Genomic DNA, 17,707 nt, shown 5'->3' with positions numbered 1-17,707 from the left:
GTTCATCCAAGGTACTGGTGACATGTGCCATGACCGGTCAAAGCCAGGGAATAAAGTTTCATCCCTCAGACTCAAGACCTCAAAGAGTATATTTTCTAGGGCGCCTGGGTGGCTCAGTTGGTTAAGCGACTGCCTTCGGCTCAGGTCATGATCCTGGAGTCTCGGGATCGAGTCCCGCATCGGGCTCCCTGCTCAGCAGGGAGTCTGCTTCTCCCTCTCCCACTCCCCGTTTGTGTTCCCTCTCTCGCTGTGTCTTTCTCTGTCAAATAAATAAAATCTTAAAAAAAAAAAAAAAGAGTATATTTTCTAAAGACAGCTACACTAGACATCCCATCTCTCTTACTCTTCTTATAATATGATGACACTTCTCCACGGCAAGATGGAGTTTATGTTCCCTCTCCTTGACTTGAGTGGACTTTTGTATCTGCCTTGACTAATAGAGTGGCAGAAATTATGTGACTTCCAGGCTAGAGCACAAAAGATGATTTGTCTTCTACCTACCTCTCACTCAGGATATATGCCTTGGGAGACCTAAACCTACAGGTAACATGTAAGAAATCCGGCTACTCTGAAGCCTCTATGCTAGAGACATCAAGGGGAGAGAGAAGACTAAGGAGTTTCAGCTGTTCCAAGTTTTTGAGACTCCTTTGCCCGGACACCACACATGACTGAAGAAAACTTCAAGATGACCCTAGCTCCAGCTACAGTCTGAGGGCAACTTTATGAGAGATCCTAATCCAGAACCACCCAGGCATGGTGCTTCCAAATTCTGGGCCCAGAAAAACCATGAAAGATAATAAACAATTATCATTTAACTCAGTAAGCTTTGGGGTAATTTGTTCTGCAGCAATAGATAACTAATACAGACATCAACTCTGGAGGGCTATCCCAACTTCAGCTGTCTTGTAGTTCAATTTCTCCTTCTACCCAGTTCTGACTCCTTAACCACCCCCACCACTCCACAAGTACTGAACCCAAGAGCACTTGTTGAAACTTTCATGCAGATAAATCTTCAATTCGGAATTTGTCTTCCAGGGAACCCAATCCTGGCAGTTTTATTCATGTTAGCAGAAAAAGGGGGTGGGGGCACCTCAGTGGCTTAGTCGGTTAAGTGTCCAACTCTTGATTTTGGCTCAGGTTATGATCTCAGGGTCGTGGGATTGAGCCCAACATTGGGCTCTGCACTCAGTGGGGAGTCTGCTTCTCTCCCTCCCTCTCTCTCCCTCTCCCTTTGACACTACCCCCTTCACACACTCTCTCTCTAAAAATAAATAAATCTTTAAAAAAATAGTCCATCAACTGAATAAACAAATTATGTGTATTCATATAATGGATTATTGATTATTTAGCAATAAAAAGCAATAGATACAACAATAAATGAATATGGAAAACATTACATTAACAAAAGTATTCAGACATACGAGAGTAAATACTATATAATAATTTTAATATAAGGTTCAAGAATAGCAAACTAATCTATGGTGATAAAATCAGAACAGTGTTTGCCCAAGGTCGGGAGATTGGCAAAGAACACCTGCAGCTACAGCAAACAGTGAATACAGCCTAACTTTTAGCCAGATAAACATAAAACCTCACACTGAAGTCCTGTACCTCAATTCCTTTTACCTAATACATAATGTCTGACTTTCAACCAAAAAAGTACAAAGCATGCTAAAAGGCAAAAACACAGCCTGAATAGACAAACCAAGCATCAGAACAAACTTAAATATGACAGATATTTTGGAATTATCAGACCAGGAATTTGAAATAATGATGGCTAATATGCTAAGAGCTTTAATGAAAAAAGTAGATAACATGCAAGAACAAGTGAGTAATGTAAGAAAAGAGATGGAAACTCTAAGAAAGAATCAAAAGAAATGCTAGAAACAAAACACACTGTAACAGAAGTGAAGATTGTCTTTGACAGGTTCATCATTAGACTGGACAGATCCAAGAAAAGAATCGCTGAGCTTGAAAAAATGTCAGTAGAAACTTTCTAAACTAAAAACAAAGACAAAATCAGAGAGGGAGACAAACCATAAGAGATTCTTAATCACAGGAAACAAACTGAGGGTTGCTGGAGGGGAGAAAGGGTGGGGGAAAGGGGTAACTGGGTGATGGACATTAAGGAGGGCGTGTGATGTAATGAGCACTGGGTATTATATAAGACTGATGAATCACCGAACTCTACATCTGAAACTAATAATACATTATATGTTAACTAATTGAATTTAAATAAATAAAATTTTAAAAATAAAAACAAGGAGAAAACAAGAATGAAAATTATAACAGAATATCTAAGAACTATGGGACAAAAATTGTAACATACATCTAATGGGAATACCAGAAGGACAGGAAAGGGAAGAAAGAATAGAAGAAATATTTGAAGTTTTGTTTGTTTGTTTGGTTGGTTTGTTTTTTTTTTTCTTTTAAGATTTTATTTAGTTATTTGAGAGAGAGAGTGTGTGAACGTGAGCGAGAGACCACAAGCAGGGGGGAGCAGCCCAGGGAGATGGAGAAGCAGACTCCTTACTGAGCAGGGAGCCCGATGTGGGGCTCAATCTCAGGACCCTGAGATCATGACCTGAGCCAAAAGCAGCCACATACACCCAGGTGCCCTGAAATATTTGAAGTTTTAATGTCTGAAAATATTCCAAAATAAATGGCAGACACCAAATCACAGATCTAGGAATCTCAGAGAACACCAACCAGTATAAATGTCAAAACCAAACCAAACCAAATAAAAACTACACTTAGGCACATTCTATTCAAACTTCAGAAAATCAAAGACAAAAAGAAAATTTCAAAAGGGTGATGGGGGAGAAAGCTTATCTGTAGAAAAACAAGTATAAGAATTACATTGGAATTCTCCTCAGAAGCCATGCAAGCAATAAAAGAGTATAGTGAAATATTTAGTGTTGAAAGAAAAAACCACCAATAAAGAATTCTGTATCCAAAGAATTCTCCTTTAAAAGTAATTGAGAAATAAAGACACAGAGACAAACAAAAATTGAGAGAGTTTGTAAGAAATTTTAAAATTCTTCAAAGAGAAGGAAATGATATAGGCTAGAAACTTGAATCTACATAAGAAAAGAAGAGCATTAGAGAAGGAATAAATGAAAGTAAAATAAAATCTTTTTCATTCTTAATTGACCTAACAGATAAGTTTATTCAAAATAATAATAGCAATGATGTATGAGGTGATTATAGCTTATGGAAAAATGAAATAAATGACCAAAAAATGTAAGGGAAGAGAAGGAGGAATTGGGAATACTATGTAATGATGTTCTGGCACTATTCATTAAGCCGTACATTGTTACTAAAAAGTGGACTTAGATTAGCTGGGTCTTTTAAAAAATTTGTTTATTTATTTACTGAAAGAGAGAGAGCACGGAAGTGAGGGGAGGGACAGAGGAAGAGAGAGAATCTCAAGCAGACTCCATGCTGAGTGCGGGCCAGTGCAGGGCTCAACCTCACGACCCTGAAATCATGACCTGAACTGAAATCAAGAGTTGGAAGCCTAACCGACTAAGCCATCCAGGCACCCCAGACTTAGATTAGTTGTAAATGTATATTGCAAACTCTAGGTTAACCACCAAAATGTTTTTTTAAGTATAAATGATATGCTAAGAGAAGAGAGAAAGCAGAATCATATAAAATGCTCAATTAAAACCCGATAAGGCAGAAAAGTACAATAGCAATGGAAAAAACAAAGAAAAGAATAATAAAAACACAACTATGGTAGATATTATTCCAATATATCAATAATCACTTTAAATGGCAATTCTGTAACTACACCAATTATAAGACAGATACTATTAAGAGTGGATAAAAAACAAGACCCAACTATATGTTGTCTATATGAAACTCACCTCAAATCAAATTAAAAGTAAAGTGATGGAGAAAGATATACCATGACAACACTAATTAAGGGAAAGTTAAAGAAGCTGTATTAACTTCACACAAAGCAGATTTCAGAGCAACAAAAGTCATTAGAGATAAAGGACGTTTCATAATGATAAATGGACCCATTCTCTAAGAACTAACAATCTTCGATGATTTCTTACATAGATAATAATTTAGTTTAAAATATTTAAAAAACTCTCTTGAGACTTCTTTAACCCACTTGCCATTTTAATCTCCAAATATTTGGGGGATTTTCCAGCTATCTTTCTGTTATTGATTTCTAGTTTAATTCCATCTTGGTTTAAAAACATACTTTGAATGATTTCTATTCTTTTAAATTTGTTTAGGTGTAGTTTATGGCCCAGAGTGTAGTTTATCTCAGTGAATACTCCATGGGTGCTTGAGAAGAATGTGTATTCTAATAGCATTGGATGAAGTATACTATAAATTATTGTCAAATAGATCTAGTTAGTTGATGGTGTTTTCAGTTCAACTTTATCTTTACTGATTTTCTTTTTTTTTTTTTTTTTAAGATTTTATTTATTTGCGAGAGAGAGAATGAGAGACAGAGAGCATGAGAGGGAGGAGGGTCAGAGGGAGAAGCAGACTCCCTGCTGAGCAGGGAGCCTGATGTGGGACTCGATCCCGGGACTCCAGGATCATGACCTGAGCCGAAGGCAGTCGCTTAACCAACTGAGCCACCCAGGTGCCCATCTTTACTGATTTTCTGTTTGCTGGATCTGTCAATTACTAATAAGGGATGTTTAAGTCTCCAACTATCATAGCAGATTTATTTATTTTTCTTGAAGCTCTCTCAGTTTTTGCCTCACTTATTTTGACACTATATTGTTAGGTACACACATATCGAAGATAATGATTATCTATGTCAGAAATCCCAAAGATTCACCAAAAAAACTTCTGGAACTAATAAACAATTATAGCAAGATTTTGAGATAAAAGGTTAATATGCAAAAGTAAATTGGATTTGGATTTTAAAACACAATACCATTTACATTAGCACCAAAAAAAAAAAGAAATACATGAATATAAATATATCAAAATATGTACAGAATCTATATGAGGAAAACCACAAACTTCTAATAAAAGAAATCAAAGAAATTCTAAATAAGTAGAGAGATATTCCATGCTCATAGATAGGAAAACTTATTATTGCTTAGATTATCAATTTTTCACAGCTTGATTTATAGACTTAATGAAATTCCAATCAAAATCCCAGCAAATTATTTTGAGGATATCAAAAAAAGGGATGATGAGAGAGGGAATTAATGGGAACTCTATACTTTCTGCTTAATTTTACTGTAGCCTGAAACTTCTTGAAAAATAAAATCTATTAGTATGGTGGCGCCTGGGTGGCTCAGTCATTAAGAGTCTGCCTTTGGCTCAGGTCATGATCCCAGGGTCCTGGGATCGAGCCCCGCATCGGGCTCCCTGCTCAGTGGGAAGTCTGCTTCTCCCTCTCCCTCTGCCTTGCTGCTTGTGTTCTCTCTCTCGCTGTCTCTCTCTGTCAAATAAATAAATAAATAAAATCTTTAATAAATAAATAAATAAAATCTATTAGTATAAAAAAATAAGAAACAGATCTAGACCTCAAAGAGCGAAGTTCTACCAAGAGAGATTTAATCGTAATTGTTATGTGACAAAGTTCTCTGTGTAACCAAGGGAATACCTAAATCTTTTTAAATTGTAGAATGCTTCAAATATTCAAGATACAGAGGAAAAAACATCCCCCACTACCCAAAGCCAGTTTTAAAAGATAGTAACTTTCTCTCAGATTTGCTTCAGAGTTTTTTAAAAATAATAAAACTTTACAGAAAGAATTGAAACTCTTTGTACTCCTTTCTAGCAACATTCCTTTCCCTCCATACCCAGAGGTAACTCTATATTGAAATTGTCATTTATCTTTTGCATCTTATTTTATACTATTTTTTTTTTTTTTGCTGGTAAAATAATTGACTTTTATTTTTAAGGTTGACAAATTCTAGGAGCACAACACTAAAGGGGACCTCTTAAAGGAAAAGGAGGGAAGGAGATATTGAATTCTCAGGTGTCAGCAAGTGGTACTACTGACCAACAACTTTCGGTTTATTCTTCTCATGTAACAAGAAGTCCAGAGGTTGGCAGTCCGTGGCTGGTGCAGCAGCTCCTCGAGGCATGCTATCAGGATCCAAGTGCCTTGAGTCTTTCTACGGTACCACCCAGAGAAAGGATCTGCCTTCCTTAGGCCAAAAAATGGCTCCAACACTCCCAGGTTTCATGTCTGTTCTCCTGGATGTAGCAGGATGTAACGAGGACATAGGTTCATGCTTGCCAGATCTGCTTTCTTGTATCAAACACCTGGTAGCTTTATTAAGCAGACTTCTATTTGTATCTCTCTCTTTTATAGTGTTATTAACTACAGTCTCCATGTTATACATTAGATCCTCTCTTCTATCAAGATCTCTTCTATTAGAAGCTCACTTGTAGGGGCGCCTGGGTGGCTCAGTCGTTAAGCGTCTGCCTTCGGCTCAGGTCCTGATCCCAGGGTCCTGGGATCGAGCCCCGCGTCGGGCTCCCTGCTCTGCGGGAAGCCTGTTTCTCCCTCTCCCATTCCTCTGCTCGTGTTCCCTCTCTCGCTGTGTCTCTTTCTGTCAAATAAATAAATAAAATCTTTAAAAAAAAAAAAAAAAAAGAAGCTCACTTGTACAAGATCCACTTTTATCTCTAAAATTGCCAGAGCTGTTATATGGCTACCTTTAGCAGGAGCTGGGGAAGTATTCTTAAATAGGCACATTATCATCTTCCTCCAAATTGGGCTTCTGCTAATGAAGATGCAATAGGCGATCTGTTTAATGACAAAATCCTCTGTAGCAATTATGTTAAATTTTTAATTTTATTGATCTGGAAAAATGCTCAGAATATAATGTCATGTGAAAAGCAGGACAGAAAACATATACAATATAATCTCAATTTTGTTTAAAAAAAATAATTTACATACATACACACCCCACACATGGGAGTTTCAAAATGTTAATAGTAGTTAATATCTATAGAGTTAGCCTCATGTCAAAGGGTTATTGATAGACAAAATTTTTATCATACTAAATTTTTTCTGAATTTTCTATAATGAACTTGTATTATCTTTAAACAGAAAAAAAAAAAAGTATCACTTTAAAAAACACCCCATATACTCTTAAGGAAGACCAAGTCCAAAATATTTACACTTACTCAGTTTCATCTTCATTGTCAAAAGAAAGGAGGCAACTGGTTTTGATTTCCTTTTGTGAGTTCTTTTTAACTGAGTCCTGCTTATTTATTTCATCTTCATTTGCCCTCCTCTTTTTTGAGCTTGCTGTTAAACCTGAATATATTTCATCTGAGGAACGTTTGACTGGTTTTCGATACATGATTCTTCCATCAACTATAGCCGGTTCTTCATCTGCTTCGGCAGCCTTTATTTCTGCTTTAATTTTCGTGACTTCTTCAACTGACGGGTCTCCCTTTTTAAAAACCACCACTTGGGGCTGTTCATCTTCTTTGTCACTGTGATCACCATCTTCATCTGGGAGCTGAGGCTGGATTCTCTTGGTTTCCACGGTAGGCGCTTCCCTGTAGCCGACCCGTTCCTTGAAGCGAGCCGGGAACGCCGGTTCAGCTGGCCGCATGTACGGAAACCTGGTTCCGCTTGCTCATAGCTGCTCCCAGGAAAAACAGGTTCCCGGGGCCGCCTGGAGATGGTACATTGGCGACCTATTTTATACTATTATTATATGTAAGGTAATCAATACATAGCATTTGCATGCCGTTTTTGTTTTGTTTTGTTTTTTGTTTTGTTACAATTAATTCAACTATTTTAATGGTTATAGTTCTATTTAGGTTTTTTTCCTTCCTTTGGGGGTAAATTTGGTCGTTTATATTTTTTTAGAAAATTGTCACCTGGCCAAAGTTTTTATATGAGCCAGGATAAGGTTTTCTATGGTATGTGTTATAATTTTATTACATTTTTATAATCACTACTTTATTATATATTTTAATAGGTAATACATTCACAGGTTGGAAAATAAAAACATGGAGCTGGCATTCCCACTTGACTTTTGCTTAAATCTTGTCTGTTATCCTACTTGTGTTGTGACCCCCTTTATTTTTGTACATATTTCTTAATTATGCCTTTTTGTCTTGACAAATCTCACCAGATATTTATCTATTTAAATTCATCTTTTCAAAAAACTAGCTTTTCGTTTCTTTTCCTTTTTTTTTAAGATTTTACTTATTTGTCAGAGAGAGAAAAAGAGCACAAGAAGGGGGAGAGTCAGAGGGAGAGGGAGAAGCAGACTCCTCACTGAGCGGGAAGCCAGATGCAGGGCTCGATCCCAGGATCCTGGGACCATGACCTGAGCTGAAGGTAAACACTTAACCAGCTGAGCCAACTAGGCGTCCCTAGTCTGCTCCTGTTTTGTTTTGTTTTTAATTTCCGTTCCATTGCTTTGTTCTTTTCATTACTACCAAACAGCCATCCTTAGAATTGACTTTCTTTTATATTTATTTATTTATTTATTTTTAAAGATTTTATTTGTTTATTTGACAGAGAGACACAGCGAGAGAGGGAACATGAGCAGGGGGAGTGGGAGAGGGAGAAGCAGGCTTCCTGCCGAACAGGGAGCCCGATGTGGGGCTCGATCCCAGGACCCTGGGATCATGATCTGAGCTGAAGGCAGAGGCTTAACAACTGAGCCACCCAGGCACCCCATTTTTTATATTTATATTTTTTTAATTTCTTTTATCTCCAGGTCCAGCTCAATGACAAATGCATAGATGGTACTCAACAAATGTTTGCTGACCGGCCTCTTTGGCATTTGCATTTTGGTTGAGGATATCAAGCTGAAGCTGAGCTGCCATTCCTCTGTCATAATCACAATTTTAACACCTTTTGCTCCACAGTTCAAGACCCTGTCCTAAATTACCCACAAAATATAATAAAGGTAGTACTGGTATTTTTAAATCTCCATATTTTAAGTAAAGAAAATCAGACCCAGAAAGATTAAGTGCTTTGTTTCTTTCATTTAACTAGTTTTTAAACCTATGGACTCATAAAAATGACATTGGCTATTCATTAGCCCAACATCCCCATTCTACATAAATAGTACCTCCTATATAAAGAGTAACTTGTTCCAGATTAGTAATTTATTGATAGCTGAGTGGAGTTAACTCAGATCTCTTGGTTACTAATCAAGTTCTCCTGCCCTCTCCTAACAGTGCTGCCTTTACCACAGGGAAAACAGGGAGGGTAAGCATCAGCTTCAAGTTACTTGAGGATTAATATACTGGAATATGTTTAATAGTAGTAGTTTTCTTTTATAACACCAGTATAAGGGGCACCTGGGTGGCTTAGTCGGTTAAGCATCTGCTTTCGGCTCAGGTCATGATCCCAGGTCCTGGGATCGAGCCCCACATCGGGCTCCCTGCTCCGCGGGAAGCCTGCTTCTCCCTCTCCTTCTGCCCCAGCCCGCTTGTGATCTCTCTCTCTCTCTCTCTCTGTCAAATAAATAAATAAATAAATAAATAAATAAAATCTTTTAAAAAAATAACACCAGTATATTTCCCTACATTTTCTTAAATTATAATAAGTAATATTTCCAGAAATATTAGCCCTATTTTCAATATCTTTACCACACAACATGGATAATTAAATGCAAAGCATATGTAAAACACTTCATGCTGCCTGAGAAACTAGCATAAAATATTAAAACTTCCAAATGGAAAACATGAATTTCATTTCCTCTCCTAAACTAGGCAAAATTAGAATCTGTTTTGAAAAGTCTAGTTTAATTAAGTGCGGGAATAAAAATATCTTTCCTTAGTCAAAGAAATTCCATCAGAAGCCTCTAGTGTCTGGCTCCAATTCTTATTGTTTTAACATCTTGGCATCTGTCATTTGTCCCAGACCAGGAATTTGAAATATTTGGATGAGGATGAAGATTCCTTTTAAATGAGAAAAGTTTATTCCATTGTGAAAAGAAACCCTAAAAATTTAAACAAATAAAATACATAAGGTATAGTTTTTCCTTAAGGTAAAAGTTATTCAAAAAGAACTACCAGGTTGCATATTTCAATAAACTGGTTGCATATTTTAATAAAATTTTCCCTGATGGTGTAGCATAGTACAAATATCTTTTTTAAATGCAGGAAGATATAGCAACTCTTAGAACGGTTTCTGTTTCTGTTTTATTTTTTTTTTTTAATTAATTTATTTATTTGACAGAGAGAGACACAGTGAGAGAGGGAACACAAGCAAGGGGAGTGGGAGAGGGAGGAGCAGACTTCCCGCCGAGCAGGGAGCCCGACAGAGGACTCAATCCCAGGACCCTGGGACCATGACCTGAGCCGAAGGCAGGGGCTTAACAACTGAGCCACCAGGCGCCCCTCTGTTTCTGTTTTAAACTAATCTGTTGAGGGGCACCTGGGTGGATCACTCGGTGGAGTGTCTGACTCTTGGTTTTGCTCAGGTCAGGTCGGCTCAGGTCATGATCTCAGGGTGGAGAGATCCAGCCCCACATCAGACTCCACACTGGGTGTGCTAAAAGGGGAGTCTGCTTCCCCTCTCCCTTTCCCTCTCCCTCTCTCTCTCTCAAATAAAAATAAATAAATCTTTAAAAAAAATTTTTAGATAAATTAATCAGTTGAACTTAATGATTATACCTATAGTAGACCTTCAGTTTGAAAAGCTGAATTTCAATCCGAAGATCCAATCTAGGCCAATGGCATCTATTCAAGGTATAATTCAGGGAGTGGAGAAAACTATGCACTAAATTATCTAAAAATTCATAAGTTAAAAATAGGATTTAACATTTGTCGAATGCTTATAGTGTCCTAGATGTCATCTTAAACCTGTAAGTGTATTAAAACTCATTTAATCATTTAATGACAGCTCTGTAAGGTAGGTATATTATTACTCCCGTAATAGGAAAACTGAGGCACAGAAATGTTGAATAACTTGCTCAAGTTTACTCAGTTAGTCAGTGGTGACATTGGCATTTCAACAAGGCAGTCAGGCTCCAGGACTTTTTCTTTTTTTCTACTCATGTACTTTCCCCCACCCCCTTATTCTCATGTGCACACTCCTAACCACCATATTTTATACTCGACGTTCTTCAGTAACATATGGTATCAAAAGATCTATGGATAGTGGTTGTATTCAGAATTTTAAGTAAAACTAATACCTGGAGATCAAGGAAAAATCCACTAAGCCAAAGTTCTAGCTTCTTAATTTAAGAAACTGACTTTGAAAATGGGATCACCAATTTAAACATCACTGATGTTAAAATAATTCATGCCCCTCAGCCAATTACATAACAAAATTTATTCCTCCCAAACAAATCCCTTCCCTTTCATAATAATTGTTTTCTTGATTTAGAGAGTGGGTACATGAGGAAGTAAGAAGGGAGACTGGTAAAGGAGAATAGAGATTAAGACTAAATAACACTATAGCTATCTAAAACCCAACCTTTTCCATCTGGACCTTTTTTTGAACCCCCAAATGCAACCTGTCCTCCAGGAGCAGTCCCATGAATTTGATTTATTATCAAGTTTGCCTCTTGAGGAAGTACTGTAATTGAGTAAAATGAAAGTCAAGCATCGTGTACAAATTATTTTCTGAGAATCAATAAACTCTCATTGACCTTTCCCCACAATCCACATTTCTTACTGTGCAAGAATTTCAATTCTATGAAGTTTGACCTCAGGGTTTGGGAATATTGCAACCTACTAAAGTCTCTTGCTGGCCAGAGGCATCAGTGAATCCTATGATAGGAAATGAAGGTCAGAGCACCTAGAGATGGGTGGGAAAGGCACTCAGGATGGCAGAGAGGAGGAATTTTATAATCCAGAAGATTCAAGAAGGTTCAATAAGGCATTATCATCGATGCTAATATGTTATAAGGTTAAGATATTCTCCCTAAGAGTTCAGGAAAACATCCCCTACTATTATGATTATGGACATCTGTCTATGTTTACATCAGGCCTAGCTCAAGTTGGAAAATGTCAAGGGAAAGATGCACAATAAAACTTAATTATATTTCATTTTACTTTCATCAAATGTGACTGGACCAAAAAGCCACACTGCTTCTTGTATTACAAGATTCATTGCTACTGGGAGCACAAATCCAAGAGAGATAGAACACCTTATTGTTGTTCACTCTGAAAACACATTCGATAGGGTGCATATTATTTGATAAAATCCCTAATGTGAAAAGGTTAGAGGTCTGACAAAACTTTGATTTGCTCCAACATGAAAGCACTTAAGATTGCTGATCACACAGCCAAACAAAAGAGGCCATACACAACTGGAGAGATCTTAATGAAGCCAAAGTTCTGGAAATGGTTGGAGTGTTGCATGGCTTGGAGTAGAGGAAGAAAACTAAAATGGTGTCTGCTTAACTGCTGAAAATAAATACATAATATCATTTATCTTAATATTTTGAGGCAAATTACAAAGAATTGGTAGCTATATTCTTTTACCTCCGAATACAACTATTTGACAACTTTTAGTCCAGTTTCTGGTTTTCATGTGATTCTTTCATTTGCTCATCAGCTATGTTGGCAACTATATTCCAAGTACTCTTCTAGGTGCAGGGAATGCAGATTAATAAGTTAGTTCCCTGCTTTCTTGGGGCTTTCATTCTTGGAATGGGGAGACAGCAATAAGTGAGAGATTATCAGATGATAAAAACCATGAGCAAAATACACGTGAAAGAGAGCAAATAGAATGATAACCTTAGACTGAGTGGACAGAAAAGGTCTAAATCATCAAAGAGACAGCCATGTGAAACTCTGGATAAAGAGTGTTCCGGTAAACTGACATCATCATAAGAGATCTCCAAGTCTTGAGCTCCTTTTGGAAATTGCAAGAGTCATCAATAGTTTTGAAAAATTTCTTTACCAAACAAAACTTCAAAAGCATAGGATATCTTATTCCTGAAAGCCTAGATGGAGAAAATGTTACACTTAACAATGTATCTCACTGTGTTGCTTTGGTGGAAAAAAAAATATTATTATTATTTAGTGTTTTCATCAGTGGCATAAATATGCCAAAGACTATTCTAGTAATTCTGAAAGAAGTTGTGTGTACTTCCATGAAATGCTATCAACTTCATCTGGACTAGGGCTTTAAACCATGATCTTTTACAAGAGGTCTTATTAAGCAGTAGGAGCAGAATGAAAAGTTTTCTATACAACACAGATCACTGGCATTCTAGAGGCCATGCCTTGAAGCACTTGTTTGATATTTAAACCAATGATTCACTGAAAAAAAATGAGTAATTATACTTAGAATAATTAGAGATAAGCTCATTCGTGGTTTGTTTGATGGCCAGTAGATATTGGGGCTTATGTGAATGTGAGAAATCTTTTCATGAAAGGCAGTCACCAGGAGGAAAGCTGCGAGAACATGAGCAGTTTTCCAGGCAATGCACTCTGAATGTAATCTCTTTAGCTGTTCTAGACTGGAAGTTTAACAGCAGACAATCACATAACTTTGCGAAACTGAAGGAAATACTTTCGCAAGATCTAGAAGAATGTGGCAAAGCTCTAGCAGTTACTCCAAAAGTCTGTAAACACCATTTGAAGACTCAGAAAACCTTAAAAGTGAACATACTAATCTACACTCTATAAGCAGCATTAATAATGTAGATCTCAATTAATTAATAATTGTAGATCTCACAAACAACGTGACTTACCAAAGTGCCTAACCTTGCCTAGCAAAACATTCTACTGGTTACTGCTTATCTTTGTGAATTAGGGATTTGGGGCACAGTTGCCTCAAAAAAAAAAAAAAGAGAGGAATTAATTGATTGAGTTAACCTTGTCTTCCCTCTAGAAGGCAGAATATGTGGGAGTGAAGAGAAAGAAACTAAAGTCAGAGTAATCTAGATTTAAATCCAGACCCAACACTCCAGAGCTAAGTAAGTAAGCTTGACAACGTTTTCTGGGCCTGAGTTTCCCCATCAGTATCATGGATATAATAGTAACTGCCTCAAAGGTAGTCGTTTGGGTTAAATGAGATAAGCATAAATCATAAACTTGTCAAATCATTTGTACACCTGAAGCTAATGTCATAATATAACATTGTATGTCAACTGCATTCAATTAAAACATTTTTTTAAGAAAAATTCAGAGCAAGGACACATTTGTCTCTTATTTTTGAGGAGCTGGTATGCTTTTACTGTTGAACAAGGGTTTTTTGTTGCCTAGTATGCTTCATTTGGGGTCTTAGCCCTCAGGAAGTTCCGGGATATGTCTCAGGGATTATGTTTTGTATTTATTTTTAGCAACTCCCTGTTTTCTTCCTTATAATGTTTTATACTTTGGTCCTTATTTTAATGGTTCTATTGTACCTGTGTCCTTTTAACTCACCACAAGTTTCCCTTTCAAAGTAGATGTCATATAATGGAAAGAAGGAAAAGAGGGAGGGAGGAAGGAAAGAACGATACCTTAAAAGTACACTCTTTAAATAAAGTCTTATAAATTTAGAAGCCTTAATAGGGTGAAACCTATAGTTCATAATTTTTCTAACTTTAAACAAAACTTAAACCAACAAATAAATAAACAAAACAAATAAAAACACATTTTTCTCAAGTTTAAATTCTATTGTTTTTGTTCTGGCAGATTTTCTCATGCTAATTATCCAAATCCTGTTAGTACCATGTTTTCTAGATAATGTTCTGAGGGGTGGGGGGAGGGGAGGGCGATCAGACCCCTTCTCAGCTACCACTCCATCAACAGCTAATATATTTGATTTCTTTCGTCCCCAACAGTGGATCTTTGCAGCCATGCATTGTGCTTCTGCCGGTTCCCCAAACCTTCTATCCTCCTCAGTTAACTATTTTCTCAGAGGGCAGATCACCCCTCCTTCTGCTCTTTTGATGGGTTTTATTTACACTTATTTACTCAGTTTTATTAGAGTCTTTCTCTGTTTGTTACAAAAGGGAATACTCAGTACATCCAGCTTTGAATCCCTTTATGGAGAACCTCTGGCAGCCCAAGGGAACCAGCGCTGGGGTTATAGAAAGTCTTTGTTGTGAGTTTTTGGGGGGTTTCCTCTAACATCATCGTTTCACACACCATTGCTCCCCCTCCCACCCTCCAGTGTCGGCTTTAGCACACAGCAGTTTACTAACAAACATTTGCTGAACAGCCAGAAAAATCATTTTCTAGGTAATCTTCATTTTGGAGTAGTTAACACTTGGAAAGTGAGAACTTTGTGCACAAACCATAAGATTTTATTTACAATCCTAGTGAGGACATCCCTAGACTTTCTTCTTGAGATGAAATTCCATTCTGCACATGTTTGATTATGTGCGTATGTATGTGTGTGTGTCCATACTTATTTATCTTTCATGGATTTAGCTAAACAGACCCAAACATGTGTTAGTAATGATTTTAATTAAGCTGTTACCCAGTCAGGAGTTAAAAAGAGCAAGAAGAGGCTAATCAAACTAGGTAATTCATCACCATGCCCACTCACACTCACATTCATATTCATGTGTGTGCAACCATATGCTAGCCATTGACTGACCCTTGCCTGTTGCATTTCACACATGACACCTTGGTGGGCAACCTCAGCCCAGACATGGCTATTTGCAGTATGGTGTGTTAGGTGTCAGGGACAGAGGCTCAATACCTTCTCCTGATTTGAGTTAAATGTAGAAAGTTAAAGATAAACATAACATAGTTAACCATAAACAATATTACCTCTCTGGATCTTAAGCACAGTCGTCCAGATGCCCAGTCCCAAAACGATGGTCGTCAGCAGTCCACACACAACGGCTGTCAGCACCCTGGGGTCACATGCACGGCAGGAAGCCATGGAGAAGCCAAGCCACAAATCCACTCCTGGCTGAAAAACAACTAGTGTCTTTCTTCTTGAGCCAAGAAGCTTAATCAGAAACTATTCTAAAAAATAAAAATAATTCCCCCTTTCAGTGATCTATCAGGCAGAAGTCCTCATTTTTTAGGACTTTTTACGTTAATCGGCAGGATGCAGTTTGAATCATCTAATGAAAGGTACATGCTGTCACTGCAATTTCCTCATCCTTCACTGAATGAGAGCATGAAAAAGAGGTTGGAATTATGGGAAGAGAAGATAACTGAGGATCATAAAGAAGAAAGGGAGGGAATAGTTAACAGGGTCAAAGTATAAATGTCCAGATAAGCAAGAAGGTGGGGACGGGAGCAAAAAAATAAAAAAGAAACCAAGTCATCTTCTTACACTTTGGTTTTAGGGGGATCTAGCTGAGGTAGACTAACAGGTGCTTCAGGCCACACGGACTCCCTCTTGTCAACAAGGGGGAGTGACACACACACACAATTCTAGTCCTTGCACTTTTTTAAAGGAGCCCACATATTGAAAGCTGCAGTGGGTGAGTGGCTTTATTAGCATGGGGTGAGTTTTGCAAAGCACAAAATCCCAGTACTACAACCCACTTGTTATGTGCTGAATTGCGTCTCCCTAAAAATTCCTATGTTGAAATTCTAACCCCCAGTACCTCAGAATGTGACCTTATTTGGAGATAGGGTCATCACAGAGGTAAGCAAGCTTAAATGAGGTCATTGGAGCAGGCTCTAAACCAGTAAAACTGGTATCCTTATAAGAGGAAATTTGCACAGAGATATGCAGAGGCAAGAATTTAGGAAGAAACACAGGGAGAAAGTGGTTGTCCACAGACCAAGGAAAGAGACCTGGGACAGAGCCTTCCCTCCGAGCCCTCAGAAGGAACCAACACTGCTGGCACCTTGAGTTTGGACTTCTAGCCTCCAGAACTGTGAGACAATAATTTTTTTTTGCTTAAGCCACTCAGTTGTAGTACTTTGTTGCAGCAACCCTAGCAGACGAATTCACCATCTGGATCAATGTCTGCAGCTGCAGCTCTGACCCTCTCCTGCCCAGGCTCTCATGTTCTTTCCCCCCATCCCCACTCCATCACCAACTGAAAGACTGGAGGAATGAATATATTCACCTCAATCAGAGTCCTGTTCCTGGGGGATTAAGAAAGATTTTACAAAAGAGGACACATTTAAGCTGACTTTTTCAACCCCCAAAACAACTATATGTTTCCCCTATTCTCTCTAATACTCACTTTATCAAAATACAGCTTTAGGGGACATGAACATAGGGCTCTAACCTTTACCCCACCCAAGGATTTCAGAAAAACACATCGATGTACCCCAAAATGGAAAAACTTAGAAGTAATGCTGCAGCAACACAACATAAATGAATGTGAATCCACTGTTTCATTTGCTGTGAATAGATTTTTAAAAATCTGTTTCTCAGATGTCTGCATGTATATGCACAGAAAATGTCGGGAAGGGTACATTAAAAATAATTCTTCTTGGGAATCTGAGAGATCTAAGAAACTCATTTTTCATTTTACACCCTTTGTGATTTGAAGTTTTTAACTTTCTCATTTAATATTTTTTCAATTATAACAATAATGAATATATCTATTATTCTTTCAATAATAAAAGGGATCATTTTAAATAAATAATGTCTAAGAAAAGGAAGTAGCACTTACGAAGTGCCTAGAATATACCAAGCATTGTGCTATGCACTTTATGTATCTTTATCTCATTTATTCTGTAACAGGTATTTTTTGCCCATTGTACGAATGAGGAAATGAGACTTGGGTGGGTATTACTCTAAACAGGAGCTCTCTGGTTAAGGAACTTTGAGTGACATTAGGTTACAGAAAGGTAATAGTTTTCTTCAACTCTAGGATTTCTTAGAGCCTTTATTTTTTTTTTAAAGATTTCA

General features: G+C 37.5%; 1 protein-coding gene and 1 pseudogene across 1 annotated transcript in view; both read right to left on the bottom strand.

Moving 5' to 3' along the window:
- Positions 1 to 15,786, bottom strand: part of ADGRG7 (adhesion G protein-coupled receptor G7) — a 68,934-nt gene extending 53,148 nt beyond the window's left edge. The window contains exon 1 of the mRNA XM_021692554.1: positions 15,649 to 15,786. Coding sequence (XP_021548229.1) covers positions 15,649 to 15,763 — 115 coding nt within the window. The 5' untranslated portion in view covers positions 15,764 to 15,786. The remainder of the gene's footprint in view (positions 1 to 15,648) is intronic.
- On the bottom strand, positions 7,128 to 7,596 carry LOC110582510 (annotated as a pseudogene).
- Positions 15,787 to 17,707: the final 1,921 nt, after the last annotated feature.

This window comes from Neomonachus schauinslandi, chromosome 1 (assembly GCF_002201575.2).
Source record: "Neomonachus schauinslandi chromosome 1, ASM220157v2, whole genome shotgun sequence".
Lineage (NCBI taxonomy): Eukaryota > Metazoa > Chordata > Mammalia > Carnivora > Phocidae > Neomonachus > Neomonachus schauinslandi.
This window is presented reverse-complemented; position numbering and strand designations above follow the sequence as displayed.